Genomic DNA, 17,506 nt, shown 5'->3' on the forward strand with positions numbered 1-17,506 from the left:
AAGAGCTCTTATACTTGTGTTATACAAGTTGTGTTTGAAGGTAAAACTAGCTTTTGATGCATGTTGTAAATGTTTTGACATGGTTAGAGCGTTTTACAAGCAAAATGTTGACCATTAGTGCCGCTGTTTAGGCCTGTGTGAGTTCAAATGTCTTGAAAATGTGGAGATTTAGTTGACGGCTGCATCAAAGCAATCAAGAAAAACTGTAAAGCGTGAGTCGAGCGACAGTGTTTTCCCACACTTTCACCAGCAGAGGTCCTCATAAAGCTCTACAGCGGTACAAAACACCATCACTGCCCTCCAGTGCTCTGAGAACAGACGCTCAACCAGTTTATTACATTATAAACCATTTTGTGGAGGACTAAATGCAGAGGAAATGAGCTTGGCATCTGTAAGACCCATCTCCCGTATTGTTCTATCTCCTGGAAAACTCCCGGAATTCCAGGTATGCTAAGCACACTGCCAAATTAGTTCAAATCTGCTTTAAGGACAACAGAGGGAATGTTTTGGAGTGGCCATCACAAAGCCCTGATGTCAATCCTATAGAGAATGTGTGGGCAGAGTTGAAAAAGCTTGTGTGAGCAAGACAGCCTACAAATCTGACTCAGTTACAGCAATTCTGCAGGAGGAATGGGCCAAAACTCCTGCAAACTATTGTTAGGAGCTTGTGGAAGGAGATATTTGACCAAAGTTACACAGTTTAAAAGCAAAGCTAAATAATACCAAGGAAATGTGTGTAAACTTTTGACTCTCTAGAAATGAATAAAACATTCTCTCATTATTCTGGCATTTAGCAAATGTAAATGATTTAGGTAATCCTAACAGACCAAAAATAGTAAACGTTTAGTCTGATTTACCATCAGACATATTAAAAGAATTGCTTATGCTATTTGTTTAAGTGTATGTACACCTCTGCTTTCAACTGTATATGAGATCGGTCAGAATGACCACTCTGGTAGTTGTAGAAGTTACATAACTCTGATAGCTCCACTGTTAGAGATAAAAGACTATCTTGAAAACAACTGGCTGAACCATGCGGGAATGTGAAAAACTAACATGGATTGAACAGTTGTTGTTATTATTATATTTATTGTCCACTTTAGTGTGTGACGGCAGATATCACAGTGAAGACTGCTGTATATACAGTACTGTGCAAACATCTCAGCCCCCAGTTATATTCAGTGTTATAGTGAGAGTATAATGACATTATTACTGCTCCTCTTTAATTTATAAAATACTAAATATGCAGATTCTAGTGAGATTCTTAAGATCCTATTGTTTGAGACATGTGAAAGAAATGGAGAACGATGAGTTTCTGTCTTGGTTTAATCTGCATTTCTGCCAGAGCTGATGGGATTGGGAATGCTGAAAAATACAGACAGGTTTTAATGTAGCCCCTACTAGAAAGCGCCTCATTTGTAATAGATTTATTCTTCAGCATGTCAATGATCCCAAACTCACTGCATGCAATCATAAATGGTGAGAAAAGCAGCTGATGAAACAAAGACAGTCATGAAATGGCCTACACAGAGTCCAGACCTGAATATGGTACCCAGTATGTATAGGCGATATTATAAGCAGTGTGAACTTTACGTGGAGAGAAAAAGAAAGATAGATCATGGTAAATCCAAGGAAAAGCTCTTAGAAAGGCTGAAAGATGCTTGATATGGGATGGCACATCCTTTCAGAAAGGTTCGAGCTCTTGCTCTTGATGCTAAAGAGGTTATGCTAACACACTTTTGATGCTAGTCTTTTGATTCCAGGAGTAATTTTTGTTCTGAATATTGTGAATTAAAATTCAGCCAAAAGTATTGACCCTGCACCTGCTCCATAGCTTTAATCTCCCAGAGCTGGTTGTGGATTAAGACTTTTGCACTGTACTGTGGTTGTGTGTGTGTGTGTGTGTGTGTGTGTGTGTGTGTTAGTTGCCCAGCTCATCAGAGGAGGGGTAGATGAGGAATCCGCTGAAGGTGTTGAGGCCCTGTGTGTCTCCGCAGATCTGCCGTCCGGACAGCAGCTCCATGTAGACCTGACAGCCCCGTCTGAGCTGCAGCAGGAGCGTCTGAGAGCTGCTGTCCTCCGAGTCCTCACGGTTATCCTCCCAGGACGAGGCCAGCACCGTCCCATCCTTCACCAGCTGCAGCTTCTGGTACAGCCGCTCGCCGGAGCTGCCCGGTTTGGAGTACACCGTGAAGGAGAAGGAGTACAGGCCTGCGTGGGGTGCCGTGAACACGCCTGCGGAGCAGCAGAGATGGGTTAGTGATGACGGGTCATTCCTGAACAGTGGTGAATCGGGAACAATGAGTTGTCTCAGGGAGTGATTCGTTCATTAGCACATGCTCGCATTGTTCATTTGTATCGTGTTTGAATCATTTGTTCGTTTTGTGAAAGACAGAAGCCAATCATATTTAGTCAAAGCCGAAAACAAGATTTGATTGGTTTATCTCTCGTCCATCAGCTTGATCACACTCATGATTAGTTCCTCTTTCCAGTCTTTAGGTCTTTGATTCATTCGTTCATCATGTTCAGCAAATGAAGAAATGAACGAACGAACGATTCAAAAACCCAAAGACTCAAATCTGAACGGGTCATGAGTCCTTCTGGCTCAGACTGTGTGCATTTTTAAGCTTGCATGAGACTGTCAAGAGAACCAAGGATTCAGACTTGCAGAGCTGAGCTGATCATAGACTAAACACCAGGTAAACAGTCGTCATTTTCTTATAGTATGCTCGTTCTGACTTGTTTGTAGTGTGATTAACATCGGGGCTAGTTGTAGATCTGTTTGTAAGCCAGTTGTAATATTATTATTGAATGAAAACTGAACTGGAAAAGATCCGTTCATCTGAATGAACAAGTCTCAAAGATCCAAGTTGGTAAAAGTATCCAAACCTCGTACTTCAAGATGGTGTACTTCACTTGTACTGGTACTTCACTCCTGCCCTGCTGAAAAATCCAGCTTAAACCAGCCTAGGCTGCTTAGCTGGTCGACCAGGCTGGTTTTAGAGAGGTTTTGGCCAATTCCAGGCTGGTTTCCATCCATTTCCAGCCTGGTTTTAGGCTGGGAGATGACCATCTAAAATCAGCTTGACCAGCCTAGCCAAGCTGGGAGTCCAGCCAAAACCAGCTATATCCAGCTTAAACCAGGCTGGTCAAGCTGGATTTGGCTTACCAGCTAAGAAATGGCTGGAAACCAGCTTGGAAGTGGCCAAAACCCCTCTAAAACCAGCCTGGTTGACCAGCTAAAACCAGCCAACCGGCCTCGGCTGGTCTAAGCTGGATTTTTCAGCAGGGTGTCATGCCCTTAGCTTTTTGATGTGCAGTCATACCCTGAATAGTGGCCCTGTATCCACTTACCCAGCGCAGGATTGTAGCCGTTCCCCTGATTGAGCGAGACAGACTGGTAAGAGATGGACATGTTGCTGGTGAAAGGCCCGAAACACCCACTCATGGGCAGCATGGCAGCGGTGAAGGCTATCTTACAGCCAGCTGGGGGGAGAGACAGAACACACAGGTAATTCAGCATATCTGCGTAGTGTTTACTATAATTAAACCAGACACACACGGTGGGAATGCTAATGACTGGAATAGTGTTTATGCATGCAGATGTCATAAATGAGTTGATATGAAAATCATCCAGATGCAGTGATATGCGACATGACCTGGAAGCAATCGTATGAAATCCATACCAAAAACATGGACAAGGGAAGATCTTTGCTGTATCTAACTTCCTCACAGCAAGAAGGTCGCTGGTTCGAGCCTCGGCTCAGTTGATGTTTCTGTGTGGAGTTTGCATGTTCTCCCTGAGTTCATGTAGGTTTCCTCCGGGTGCTCCGGTTTCCCCCACAGTCCAAACACATGCGGTACAGGGGAATTGGGTAGACTAAATTGTCCAGTGTATGAGTGTTTGTGTGAATGTGTGTGTGGATGTTTCCCAGAGATGGGTTGCGGCTGGAAGGGCATCCACTGCGTAAAAACTTGCTGGATTAGTTGGCGGTTCATTCCGCTGTGGCGACCCCGGATTAATAAAGGGACTAAGCTGACAAGAAAATGAATGAATGAATGAACTTGCTCCCCTGTACCCTCATTCACTATTCCCCACAGTAGTGCACTAGTATAGTCCACTTGAAGGAGTGAATGAAGTGAGTGAATTCAAGCACAACTGAGTGCACTGATAGCTCCACCCTAAAGCACAGATAGCTCCACCCTAAATGACTAATAGCCCCACCCTAAAAACATTACAGGTGACCAGAGGTGAAGAAAAGTCGTTTCAAGGAGGACAGGAAGGTTATGATACTTGATTACAGATTTTGAAGACCAGTGAAGAGCGCAGATGCATCGTTTAAAACAAGAACTACTATACACATATATAAAAATAAGAGCCAGTTTTGATTTAATCAGAATCAGATCTGGATTCAAAGTTTTTAAGAGTTTTTAGTGTGTTATTGATTTTTTTATTTAAGACTTTAAGGGGAAAAAATGGTGCAAAATTAGTTTACTTGATTAAAAATGGCACGATGTATGGCCGCCTGTGAACTGAAGTGAGCATAGTGTTCATACCTGTGATGTCCTGGACTTGTGTGTTGAGGCGCATCAGGCCGTCCCATAAGCCCATCATGCGGATGAAGGTGGCCTGCTCCAGATCATCCAGAGCGCTGGAGACACAGCAGCAGCCCTGCAGTTTACTGAACGCACACTCACAGTCCCAGCTGCCGCACGGCAGAGCTCCCAGCCAGCTCACTGCAGAACAGGAGACAGGAACACAGTTCAGTAGCAGCAGAAGATGGTCGTGGTTGTAACGGATCGCAAATCTCACGGTTCGGATCACACTACGGTTTTCGAGTCATGGATCGAACCATTTTTCATATAAGCAAAAAAGGGAGGAGACAAATGTCAACTGCGTTCCATTTATACAAAAAATATTACTGCAAAACCCACTGGATTTAACAGACAGAACTGAGAAGCTGTAATTTAATAAAACTAAAAATCAAGAAAGAACCAGCTGAAAAAATAGAGAAATCTAACATCTTGTGCAACAGATCATTTATTTTCAATTAATGATTCAACAATTCACACATATAACTGATTTTAGGTGGATCTTTTTTGAAAACCCATTGAGTGACAGTGGGCCCTGTCATACACCCGGCGCAGTGTGGCGCAAGACGCGGCGCAATAGTCTTTTGCTAGTTTCAGCTTGGTGCAAGAGTGGTTTTGAGGCGTTGCGCTACACTGTTTAAATAGCAAATGCATTAGCGCTCATATGTGCGTCCATAGGTGTTCTGCTCTAAAAATGAAGGCGCTCTGAGGCGCACGGCTGGTGCGTTGCTATTTGGAGAAACTATAATAGATTTTTCATTAGACCAAAACAAAATTGCTCTAAACTCCAGCGCAGAGTTGCGCCTCGCTTACACACTGCTTAATACACACAAGAGAGCAATAGGCAAATATCTTTACATATGAAAAAAATTTTATATTAAGGATATATATATAGGATATAATAAGAATATATATAGAATATAAATATAAAGGATTAAAATATTACAAAACATATTATTTTCTAGCCGACATAAATATGAAAAATCACTGCTTTTATGTCTTTTTCATCTCGGGAGGCTTTTTCAGTTCATTCATCACAATTTGCTTTTGTATAATGTTATTATTATTAGCAGTATTATTTATTATATCCATATTTATATTTGTTTTATTAAAAACAAGCTTAGATTTGCCCACCTGCAGGTTTTAGACCATATGGGGCACAGCATGTGTTTTAGGATATAACTCAGGTTTTTGAGCACACTTCATTATTATTGTTCATTTATTCATTTGCTGGAAATCAGAACTGAATTTAGAAATAGTTTTGAAACAAATATCTGCACTTAACAAACAAAATTAATTATTTATAGACTAATTGATGTGATGTCTGTGCGTAAAGGTTTCCCTATCCAAGAGTGAAAGTAGATCCATTATCTCTCATTCTTGCGCAGTAGATGCTCTGTTTAACTGTTTCTGTTAAAAAAACTGTTAAATGTTTGCTTGTGAAATGCTCAGTTTTTACTTACTTTGCGTCCTGTAAATAGTGAATGCGCTCTTGGTGTGACGTAGCTGACTCTTAAAGGGAATGGGAGATGAGACTCTGATTGGTTTATTCTCAAAACACACCTATAACTCATTAAGAAAATAAACTCAGCCCTTTTAGACCATGCGCCACGGTGCAAAGCGGATTTTCCCGTCCTTAAATTAGCAAAAATGCGTTCTGACACGCCCTGAAAGCGTTTGCGCCCTGCGTTTTGCGCATGGACCGTCAAAATAGAGCCCATAATGTTGATGGTTGTTTGTCGCCACCCATTGGTGACACAATGTAAATGCTACAACATTCACCAGCGTCAAGTTTCATTAAACGGTGATTTTAAACTTTGCCATAAACATCCGTGTTTGTATCTGAGCTATAAACTGTTCTCCCAGTACCTGTTTGTAACGAGCTAAAAAAAAGTGTCAAAACTGAATCTCTCTCGATCAGATCAGAATGCAGCACTTAGAAAAATGAATAACCAAATGCAAATCATTATCATTTAGCATTCATGTTGCGTGGGTTTGAATTGAGATCACAATCTTGTAATGTTTAATTGTGCAGCTTCACACTCAATGCATTAAAGCAGACTAAACAAACAGTGACAGAAAACACTTTTATTTATTAACCTAAAAAGGCATTTAGGTCCCACCAACATCCACTTTTTCCATCATCATTATATTTTACAGGAAAGCCAAAATGCTCTCAAAAGGTCTCTCTGCATTTGTTATAAATACTGGATTAACCTACAAGTTCAAAAAAGTTATTAATCCGCGGGTCACGTGTGTTCTGAACTGTGGGTTGTGATCCGTACAGATAACGGATCAACCGTATCTTAGAAGATGGATTTACAGTTGGAGTCAAAATTATTCACCCCTCTATGAAATATTTATTCCTTTTCAGATGTTTCCTAATAGATGTTTAGCAGACCAGGGACATGTTCATATATGTCCTATCATATTTCGTTTAGTGATTTTTAAACAAGGTCAATATTAATTTAAGGTCAATTTAAGTTTAAGTGTATTTATTTAAGGTCAATATTATTAGCCCCCTTAAGCAATATATTTTGGATTGTGTACAGAACAAACCGCTGTCATACAATGACTTGCCTAATCACATTAACTTGGCAAATTAAGCTAATTAACTTAGTTAAGCCTTTAAAGTGCATTTCAAGCTGATTACTAGTGTCTTGCAAAATAACTGAAATATTTGGTACCGTCATCATAGCAAAGTCAAAATAAATGAGTTATTCAAAATAGTTATTAATAGTTGTTCAAAAAAAGCTGTGTGTTTGTGTTTGAGCTGAGAATAGCGCATAGATAATGTTCTCCAGCTCTCTGAAGCTGGACCTTTCAGGCTTTGATCCTAACTGTGGTGTTTTGGTGACTGTCGCTTTAAATGCAAATGAGATTGTGCTTTTTTCAGAAGAGGGCGGAGCTACAGATACCTGTGCGTCCCCGCTTTGATAATGTAAACAGCAGTGTGTGTGTTGTGAGTGCTGGTCAGGTGTGTGTGTGTGTGCTTCAGTGTGTGTTGATGCTTCTGTCAGTCTATGTGGCTCCTGTAGTCTATGCGGACTTTATCTTCAGCAGCTCAAACACTCTAATGGCTGCTGGAGATGCTAATGAGATGGAGAGATTGTCAATAGTGGGCGGGGCTTTCCCCCTCTGATATGTTTTAAATGCACTTGGGAAATGATTTATAAATCATTAAAATGTCACAGTAGGGCTCATGATTTAGACGTCCTCTGCATATCAATCAGACAATAATGGTGTTGTTATTATTCACCAGCACTGTCCCGCAGGAGGTCAGAGGCCGCGGCTTCAGCACAGCAGCAGAGACAGATCATCATCCAGACACACACAAGAGTCTTCATCCTCACACTGCAGAACAACACCGCCCTGAAGAACACAACGCATTCACAAATTCACATTGTGCATCTTCACTGCAGGGTGTTTGATTACATTCTCCCTCTCTACAGAACATTTCAAGTCACCCGCCTGTCAATACTGCCCCTGCTGCTTAAGGGTGAGCTGCTGGTGGAGTTTGACTATTTGGTTTAGGTGATTTACTTATGTTTCATGTTTTGGATTGTGGGAGGAAACCAGAGGACCCGGAGAAAACCCACGCGTGCTCGGGGAGAACATGAACTCCGCACAGAAATGCCAACTGGCCGGGTAGAGACCCAGAGAGGAGGCATTCTTGCTGTGAAGCCAAAGTGCTAGCCACTGGGCCGCCGTGCTGCCCTATAGAGGAAAGAGAGGAGGAGAGGGGGGTGGAGGGAAGGATTCTTCAAGATGAAAATGAATAAGGTAAAATGCTTTTGGTTATTTTTACTGAGTTGGGAATACCCTTCCAGCTGCAACCCATTACTGGGAAACACCCATACACTCTTGCACTCACAAACTTATTTAGCTTATTGGATTCCCCTATAGCGCATGTGTTCGGACTGTGGAGGAAACCCACGCCAACACGAGGAGAACATGCAAACTTAACACAGAAATGCCAAGTGACGCAGCCGAGGTTCGAACCAGCGACCTTCTTGCTGTGAGGTGATCATGCTACCCACTGCCCCACCATGATGCTTCCAGTGACTTTGAAGATGAATTTTCAGCTTCATTACTCCAGTCTTGGGTCACATAATCCTTTAGAAATCACTCAAATATTAATTATTATTGTTATTATTATTAATATTATTATTATTGCTAATAATAATGACAGGAGCAATAACTATTTCAATACAAATTTTTATGAATATTTTACAATAAAAAAAAAGAATTACATTTAATAAATGCCGCCTTGATGAACAGACTAATATTCTTTAAAAACAACACTGAAATAATCTGGTAAACACACTACTGGTCAAAAGTTTGCGGTCAGTTTTTTTTTTAAAGAAGTTCATTCTGTTCATCAAGGCAGCATTTTTTAAATGACAATTAATTTAATAAATTACCATTATCATTAATAATATTTAATATTAGAGTGATTTGTGAAGGATCATGTGACTCTGACGACTGAAGTGATGAAGCTGAAAATTTATTATCACTGGAATAAATGATTAAATTAAATTATAAACTACTTCTGAACTGTTATTTATACTGCAATAACATCTCACAGTTTTTACTGTATTTATGATTAAATAAATGCAGCTTTGATGAGCAGGAGAAGCTTATTTTAACATATTTATAAATCCTTCTGACCCATAACGTTTGACCGGTAGTGTGTATCACTCAGCATACATTTTATTTTTATCCATTCTCAGTGAAAATTTGGTGCATTTAAACAAAACTATTTTATTCAGCAGTTTTATCCATTAAAATAAGAGTTTGGTCACCGAACATCTTTATTATACATCTTTAGATTATACATTGGGGTATAATAATAAAGTATAATAATATTATTTAAAAGCAAAAACAATATTATTTGGCTTGTTTTATTGGAAAAAAAAAATATATATATATATATATATATTTTTTTTTTTTTTTTTTTTTAAACAAATCAATATATTTTACTTGTCTACAAAATGCTTCTTGATTCAAGAATTTTTTCAAAAATATTTTCAAACATGTAGTAAACAGAGCATGTTGTTAATGGATATAATGCAGATACTCACTGTGATCAGGAGCAGAAGAGTTGAAAATGACTGAAAAACAAAAGTCCTGCAGTAAATAGAGCTTCATGCGGAGGGTGGAGCCGCATCCAACACCTGATAACAGCACAGATAAAGAGTCAATCTGGGACAGCTTCATTTGTGTCAGAGCATGAAAAGATAATCATGTCAGCGATACCCGCAGTGATGCGTTTCTCTCCCGGGTGCGTGTTGTGTCTGTCAGCTCCTCGTGGACTGCAGATCATGATAGCATTATTGCTCCTGTGTTGTTATTTCTCTGTTAGTGCTACACGTGGAGAATCATCTGTCCCAGTCTAGAGGCGGATGCAGGATTCAGTGTCCTGATTCTCAGAAGAGGGTGTAGAGGAAGATTCCAATCTAAGATCACTGTTTTGTACTGTAAAAACATCCATATTTGGTGATTCATGGTTTTATTTATTATTTCTCCCTGTCTATTTCTTCTTTTGGGTTGAATTATGGCATCTTAATCTTATAGTATATTTTAAGCTTGACTTTTATTGACGTGTTCAATAGATTGCAGTGCGATAATGTCTGCATTGGTGTTGAATGTTACGCTACAAAAGCCGTGTAATAAACTGCGGTAACACTTTACAATAAGGTTGCATTAGTTAATGTTAATGCTTTTACTAACATGAACAATACATTTATTACAGTATTTATGGCATTCTGTGGAGGGTGCTCTGGGAGTATAGGCTCTGTTCAGGGTCGTCTTGTCCCTGTATGAACAGAGTAGGAGTCTGGTTCGCATTGCCGGCAATAGGTCAGACTTGTTTGCAGTGCATGTTGGACTTCGGCAGGGCTGCCCCTTGTCACCAATTCTGTTCATAACTTTTATGGGTAATGCGGTTGATGTATCAGTCCGTTATGGTAAAGAAGGAGCTGAGCTGAAAGGCAAAGCTCTCGATTTACCGGTCAATCTACGTTCCTACTTTCACCTAAGGTCATGAGTTTTGGGTCATGACTGAAAGGACAAGATCTCGGATACAAGCGGCCGAAATGAGTTTCCTTGGCAGGGTGGCAGAGCACAAGCTTATAGAAAGAGTATGGAGCTCACACCAAGGAGGAGCTCGGTAGAGCCGCTGCTCCTCCACATCCAGAGAAGACCACTGGGGTGGCTCGGGCATCTGTTTTGGATGCCTCCTGGACGCCTACCTAGGGAGGTGTTCCAGACATGTCCCACCAGGAGGAGGCCTCGGGGAAGACCCAGGACACACTGGAGGGACATTATCTCTTAGCTGGCCTAGGAATACCTCGGGATCCCCCTGGAGGAGCTGGAGGAATGGGGAGAGGGAAGTCTGGAGTTGACCCGGGCTGCCCCGTGACCCGTTCATTGTTAGTGCATGTTAACTCTGTGAGTTACCTAATGATAACAAGCATGAACTTGCACTTGTAAGAGTGCATTAGTCAATGTTGAATTATGATTATGAATTATAAATAGTAAATACATTATCTAATGAAACCTTATTGTAAAGTGTGAAAACTGGCTGTTATTTTCAGACATGTTATTATATTGTCATTTCACATTTAGTTGAATTTACATCATCAGAAGAGGACAGAGCAGAGATCAACATCCCATAATGCATCTCACCACTGCAAATAAACACAAAATACAGAAACTGTTCATGTCTTAAAAACGTCCGTAAATGATCAGTTTTCTGTTTTCTTTTTGCTTATTCACTGCAAAAATGCTTTTCTTGCTTAGATTTTTTGTTTTGTTTCTAGTCCAAATATCTAAAATTCTAATATCAAGAAGCATTTTCTAGACAAGCAAAATGTAAGGTCTCGTTTTAAGAAATAATATGGCAAAATTAAATAAGTTTTCATTAAAACAAGTAAAATAATCTGCCAGTGGCGGAGGGAAAATAATCTTGATTATTTTGCTTGTTTTCAAGAGTTCAAACTCAGCTGATGATTGATAATAAAGCGTGTTTAGCATGCTGTCCCAGGAGAGAGCCCTGAGCTTATAAGATCCTCGAGCCCTGGGCTCCCTCCTGTTGCAAGGCGAGAGGGGAGTTTGAGCTCAGGTAGTTCTTGATGACTCCCCCTCTTGCTTGTTGTAGCTAAGTGTCAGATATGGATGCTGAAAAGTGTACTCAGAGTTTAGCTAAAATATTTGGATTAATTGTTTAGAGTGCTTGTTTTTGAACTGTAGGAGGAAACCGGAGGACCCGGGGAAAACCCATGTGATCACAGAGAGAACGAGCAAAACTCAGCACAGAATTTTTGCCTGGTTTGGAAGGGGATTAAACCAGGGGCATTCTTGCTGTGAGGCAACAGCGCTAATCGCTGGCCACCGTGACGCCCGTTTGAAAGGAGGGAAAGTAGGGTTGGGTGGGGGGGTTCTTCAAGACGAAGATATTGAGATGAGAAAAGTCTGGTTATTTATAGTGAGTTAAGAATCGTCTAAAGTTGGAACAGCTGTGAACAATCATAAGCACGTGATCCTCTCGAAATTTGTTTATAAATAAACTTCACTTAAAGAAAAAGTCACTTAATTTTGTCATATTATTTATTAAAACAAGATGTTTTGCTTGTCTAGAAAATGCTTCTTGATTTAAGATATTTAGATATTTGGACTACAAACAAAACAAAAAATCTAAGTAAGAAAATCATTTTTGCAGTGTTTACTTTTGAACTGAATTACTTATTAAATCTTTACTACAAAATCTAATGTTTTAAGTATAAAAATATTATTATTATTGACAATTGTGATCATTTGAAGCGGAAGGCACTGGGACAGTAATTTTGCCTGGAAGTTTTGCCAGAACATGTCCCGGTGCTCCCTATGGCCAGTCCACTCCTGGTTTGAAGTGATGCATTGGCTGTCTGGGTTGGTGTTGTATATTATGGAGCAAAAAATGTGTTAATAAACTGCCAGTTTCTGTTATTTTAAAGACATAATTACAAAATAATTTACCTGCAAAAAAAAAACATGTAAAGTTCTATCAAAAAGAAAAACTAGATTATTTTGTTTGCTCCATTGTCAGATTAATTTGCTTGTTTTAGGGAGAATCTTTCTTCATTTTGACTCTTTATTTCTGAAAATGGGACAATATTTTGTGCTTCTCTAGAGAACTTGAGAAAATAATTTGAGAAAGAAACCAGACACAAACTCTAAGCAGGAAAAGCATATTGTGCAGTGTATATATGATTTCTTATACAATAAATCATTTGAAAAAACAAAAATCTCAATAAATGTGACTTTTTAAAACCACAGTTGATTTGTTAAACATCAAAAGTCGACAGAATCGAGATCAACTCAAAGCAACAAAGCAACCTTCTTACTGTGCTTCTTACTGTGAGGCCATCGTGCCGTCCCTTGTTTTATGTTCAATCCACTTAAATTTGTACAAATGATAATCAAGTTGTGTTTGTACAACTTAAAGGAATTGTGTAGAACCATGCTTTTTGAAAACAGTGTTTCAGGTCCAAATGTCTAAACATTCCTAAATAAAACACGCAGAACAATCTGCCATTGGGGTGTGCAAAGTAGTCGTATTTCAAAATAAGATAATTTTGCTTGTTTTAATGGAAAACTCATTCATTTTGACCGAAAACAAGACACAATATATTTCACTAGTCTAGAAAAAGCTTCTTGATTTAAGAATCTTCAGATGTTTAGACTAGACACAAGACAACAACTCAAACAAAGAAAAGCATTTTTAATTTTAATTCCAGAACACTTCCCCTTCTCGAGTGCCTTAAACTGATCATATCTTCATCTGTAGTTGTGCATGATGTGCGACAGACAGCAGTTCTCCTCGTGTTAATCTGTAGAGTAGAGCAGGAAGCCGGTGAAGGTGTTGTAGTGGTTGTTATCGTCACACAGAAAGCATCCGGCCGGCAGAGAAACATCGAGACGGTCTCCGGCAAGCATCTGCACGGCTAGCAGAGCGCTAGCGCTGTCCTCCTGGTCCTGAGTGTTGTTTTCGGTCGGGGAGGCGATGGTGCGTCCGTTCAGCCGCAGTCGAGCGCAGGCCGCCAGCATGGACCCCGCAGACCCAGAGTCACTGTACACCGTCAGGGCCAGGCTGTAGACTCCAGAGCGCGGAGCGGTGAAGACGCCGCTGCTGCTGTTGTAGCCCTCGCCCAGATTAATGAACACCTTCCCATATTTCAGCACAGAGTCTTCACGGTTTGGGCCGACGCAGAGGCGAGAGTCAGTCAGGGCCACAGAGAAAGCACTGCGACTCACTGGACAAAACACAAGCAATGGGAAACAACGAACTGTGAACTTCAGGAAACATACAGTGACGCTAATAAAACAGCAGAACAAGGGTTCTATCTCTCGGGTTCTGAGGGGGGGGGGGTATATGCCATTGCACCAGTTATAGGTCCAGTTAAAGCAGGAATGTCTAAACTCAGTCCCGGAGGGCCGGTGTCCTGGAGAGTTTAGCTCCAACCCTAATCAAACACACCTGAAGAAGCTAATCAAGCTCCTACTAGATATACTAAAAACTTCCTGGCAGGTGTGTTGAAGCAAGTTGAAGATAAACCCAGCAGGACACCGGCCCTCCAGGACCGAGTTTGGACACCCCTGAGTTTAGGTGAGGCGAGGTCACAGTTGAAGTCTTGTGTTCAGATAGAGAAGATACCTGGTGATCAGCCTACTGGTGTTGTAGAGATTTAAGAGGACCCCAAGGGGGATCCTCAGGAGTTAGAAGTAGGGGATGTCTGTTTGGCGGTATTAGTACCAGTAGTTCCTCAGGCTAGGGGTGAGACCTTGAGATGGGTTGCACCCAATACAGTCAAGAGGTCCAAAAATATTTGGCAGGGGGTCTCCCTCCTGTACGGGCCATTGTGGTGGAACCACAAGGACAGGTTGTAGAACCTGTAGCAAGTGAAGTACTTATTGACCCTCATAATAAGAGCGTGGTCCCTCTTCATCGGTCAGCCCGGGCTGGGGCAGGGCAGCATACCAACTTGCATCACCTTCCTTGAGGTGTAGGAGAGGTAAGAAATAGACCTGTCGGTAATCCCGAAGTTGTGTCTAATAACTTATTGGTGATGTTTAGGCCTTGGTGTTAGTAGGGTGTGTGAGTGTTTGATTGCAGATTGCTGGTCTATCGTCAGGGCGGCGATGCAAAATGTAGGGGTAGATTGTGTCAGGAGAGTTAATTTGTCTATTTGAGTCATGCATTCCAGGTAGCAAATGCCACACAATGAAGGCACTGAAACTAAAGAAAAAGAAGATTAGCGGCAATGAAGGTGTTGATGTTGGATGTGGAGCACGCTCTCACTTCTGAAAATGGCAGGTCTACTGAATGGGCTCTGATTGGTATACTGAGAGGACTCTGAAAGGGTCGCATTTCCAAATATTCACACATTGCAATACCAATGCTGAAACCATATATTGTGCAGCTCTAGAAGAAAGACACACAATAGCCTCAGATCTCACCTCGGATGTTGTTGAGCACAGCGTGAGCTCGGTCCAGGCCACGCTGCAGCTCATTTAAGCTCATGTTGAAGAAACTCTCCATCTTCCACATCTGCTTCTGCATCAGACAGCAGCCGCAGGACGCCACATCCGTCACACACGCTACAGCAAAACACACACACACACACACACACACACAGCAGCTCATGTTAAATTACACTTCAGTTTAAGGGAAATAAAGCTCACTCACTGAAGAACAATATTAAACTAAAGTGCATCTTGACCAACATGAGCTCGTTACCTGTTAATGTCAACCCAGGCTCATTCTGAAAACGTAGTCCCGCAGGCGTTTCTGGAGACCGCGAAATACATCCCTGGAGGTGCGTATTTGTGCAGTTTTTGTTTTCGCGAATCCGCTGTGTGCACTTTTTCACATCTTGAACGTCTCTTGCGGGCGCGAACGCTGTTCTAGCGTACAGCCACCGGAGGCGACTGACTGACTGAATGATTTACTGTGCGGCCGCTTGCTTCTCTAAACGAAAAGCCCTCATCTGATTTTGACCACGTTTTCGGATTTTCACCATTCTCACCCTCTCATGAACTCGTTCACTTTAATTTTTGGATTTTGTTTTTGTACCTGATTTCTGGGACTGCTCTTCCCCGGACTCGAACCCGGTCGTCGCCGTCAGCTCCCCTCCAGGTATCCACTCCATCGACGTACACGAGGAGCTAACCGGACAAACTGATTGCAGTGGGAAGGCCTTCCACACGGAGGTGAGCTGTCAGACTGCGAGCGCAGCGAAGAGAAACGGCGTCACACCGCCCCATAGCGTTCACTTTAAAAAATGAAATGCAGCCATACGTGTCTTCGGCTACGTAAATCGCGGTTTCCAGAAACGTCCGCGAGACTACGTTTTCAGAATGAACTTGGGTTGGTTAATGTATCATTATGTAATGACTTTACTTGGAAGGGCACATTATTATTAACTCTTTCGTAACGGCCACCTATTATGCAAAGATCTCTTTTGTAGGGGGTTTAAACACAGTTGTGTGTCAGCAGTGTATGCATATATCCAGCCTCCAGGGGCGTAGCAACCGAGGTAAATGAGAGGGGCAGGTGCCCCTCACTTTAGACACAGGTGATTGTATCCCTGACTCCCGCACACTTTTTTTTTATAAGCGCCAACATTCACCTGTATTCTAGTGCTGTGCAAATAATCGAAAATCCGGTTTCGGTTTCGATTTCGATTACGGCTTCTAATAATGAAAATAAAACTAGTCTATTGATTAAGTCTAAACAAAAAAAAACTCTTCTTATTATTATTATCATGAACAGTTTAAACACAGGAGTTTATGAGTTGTTAATAATGAGTTATTAATTATAATGTGCCCCTCTCTAAGTAAAGTCATAACATAATGACACATTAACACAAACTGGAGGGCCAAAACTCTGCACAGTTTAGTTCCAACCCTAATTAAACACAGCAGATCAAACTAATTAAGTCCTTCAGTCTTGTTTGAAACCTACAGGTAAGAGTGTTGAAGCAGGGTCAGAACTAAACTGTGCAGGGCTGCGGCTCTTCAGGAAACACCCCGGCATTTATGGTCATAAATTAATGTTGGTCAAGATGCACTTTAATTAATATTTAATCTCATAGATCCATATTGCAATAACATTAGTAAGCTACCAGTACTAACAAGTAATTAATTTATTAGCACTCATCATTAGTTTATTACATTGACATAATTAGTTTAACTATAAGTACATGGTTATTCGTGTACTGTTATTGGAAAGTGTTACAGAACATTTTAAATGCATGTTTTGTTTTAGTTTTGTCACCGTTATCTGTTGGGTCAGGCTGAATAGGTTGTCCCGGATCACTCCACGAAAACAGTCTTTCTTGTGCAAGTGCGCATCCCAAAACGCTTAAGAGAACAACGACTAAAACAAAGAAAATAAAGTTATCATCCTGACACTCCTGTACACCAATAAATATAACTGATATATAGACCATCTTGAGGGATGTAAATAATAACAATGGTGCTAACGTTTTTCCTGTTTTACATTTTTAATGTAAATAGCTTCTGAGAATCCACGAAGGTCTGCATATTGATAATGCTATTATTACAGCTATTTTAATGATGTGGTTGTATTGCATCTTGATGTGGATATGAAATACTTTGACAACAAGCAGGAGATGTTCATGGGACATTACCACAGTGAAATGGTCTATACATCTAACATAATGACCACAACTAAATTTGCACAGTTAGATTAAATTTTATGTACATTTTTTTATCAAAATTGACTTAATTGAATTATAATTAAGTACACAGTTAGACTCACCTTTCATTTCTGCTGCTGTCTCTCAACTGAAAGACTGGAAAATGAGTTCTCACCAAATCCTGTAGTCCTGCCTATAAAGGCAGCACA

At 40.8% G+C, this 17,506-nt stretch overlaps 2 protein-coding genes across 3 annotated transcripts; both read right to left on the reverse strand.

Annotated features, from left to right (window-relative positions):
* Positions 1–1,069: 1,069 nt before the first annotated feature.
* On the reverse strand, positions 1,070–13,254 carry cbln18 (cerebellin 18). 2 transcript variants are annotated; one of them, XM_073922596.1, is made up of 6 exons: positions 9,853–13,254; positions 9,678–9,770; positions 7,853–7,965; positions 4,558–4,737; positions 3,355–3,486; positions 1,309–2,235 (listed from the first exon to the last, which is right to left on the reverse strand). In XM_073922596.1, the coding sequence occupies exons 3-6, from the start codon at positions 7,938–7,940 to the stop codon at positions 1,922–1,924; spliced, it is 714 nt and encodes a 237-aa protein (XP_073778697.1). In that variant the 5' UTR covers positions 7,941–7,965; positions 9,678–9,770; positions 9,853–13,254; the 3' UTR covers positions 1,309–1,921.
* On the reverse strand, positions 13,204–17,479 carry cbln20 (cerebellin 20). Its single transcript, NM_001326408.1, is given in 4 exon segments — positions 13,204–13,889; positions 15,094–15,234; positions 16,913–17,014; positions 17,420–17,479. Coding segments are annotated over 4 exon segments (678 nt in total). The 5' UTR covers positions 17,427–17,479; the 3' UTR covers positions 13,204–13,461.
* Positions 17,480–17,506: the final 27 nt, after the last annotated feature.

The sequence above is a fragment of the Danio rerio genome, chromosome 15, assembly GCF_049306965.1.
Source record: "Danio rerio strain Tuebingen ecotype United States chromosome 15, GRCz12tu, whole genome shotgun sequence".
Lineage (NCBI taxonomy): Eukaryota > Metazoa > Chordata > Actinopteri > Cypriniformes > Danionidae > Danio > Danio rerio.

Coding starts and splice junctions, on each gene's coding strand:
- cbln18 (XM_073922596.1), bottom strand. CDS start 7,940: ATGAAGACTCTTGTGTGTGTCTGGATGATGATCTGTCTCTGCTGCTGT. Junction 3,487..4,557: donor ACAAGTCCAGGACATCACAG/GTATGAACACTA, acceptor CTCTCCCCCCAG/CTGGCTGTAAGATAGCCTTC. Junction 2,236..3,354: donor CGGCTACAATCCTGCGCTGG/GTAAGTGGATAC, acceptor GCTGCTCCGCAG/GCGTGTTCACGGCACCCCAC.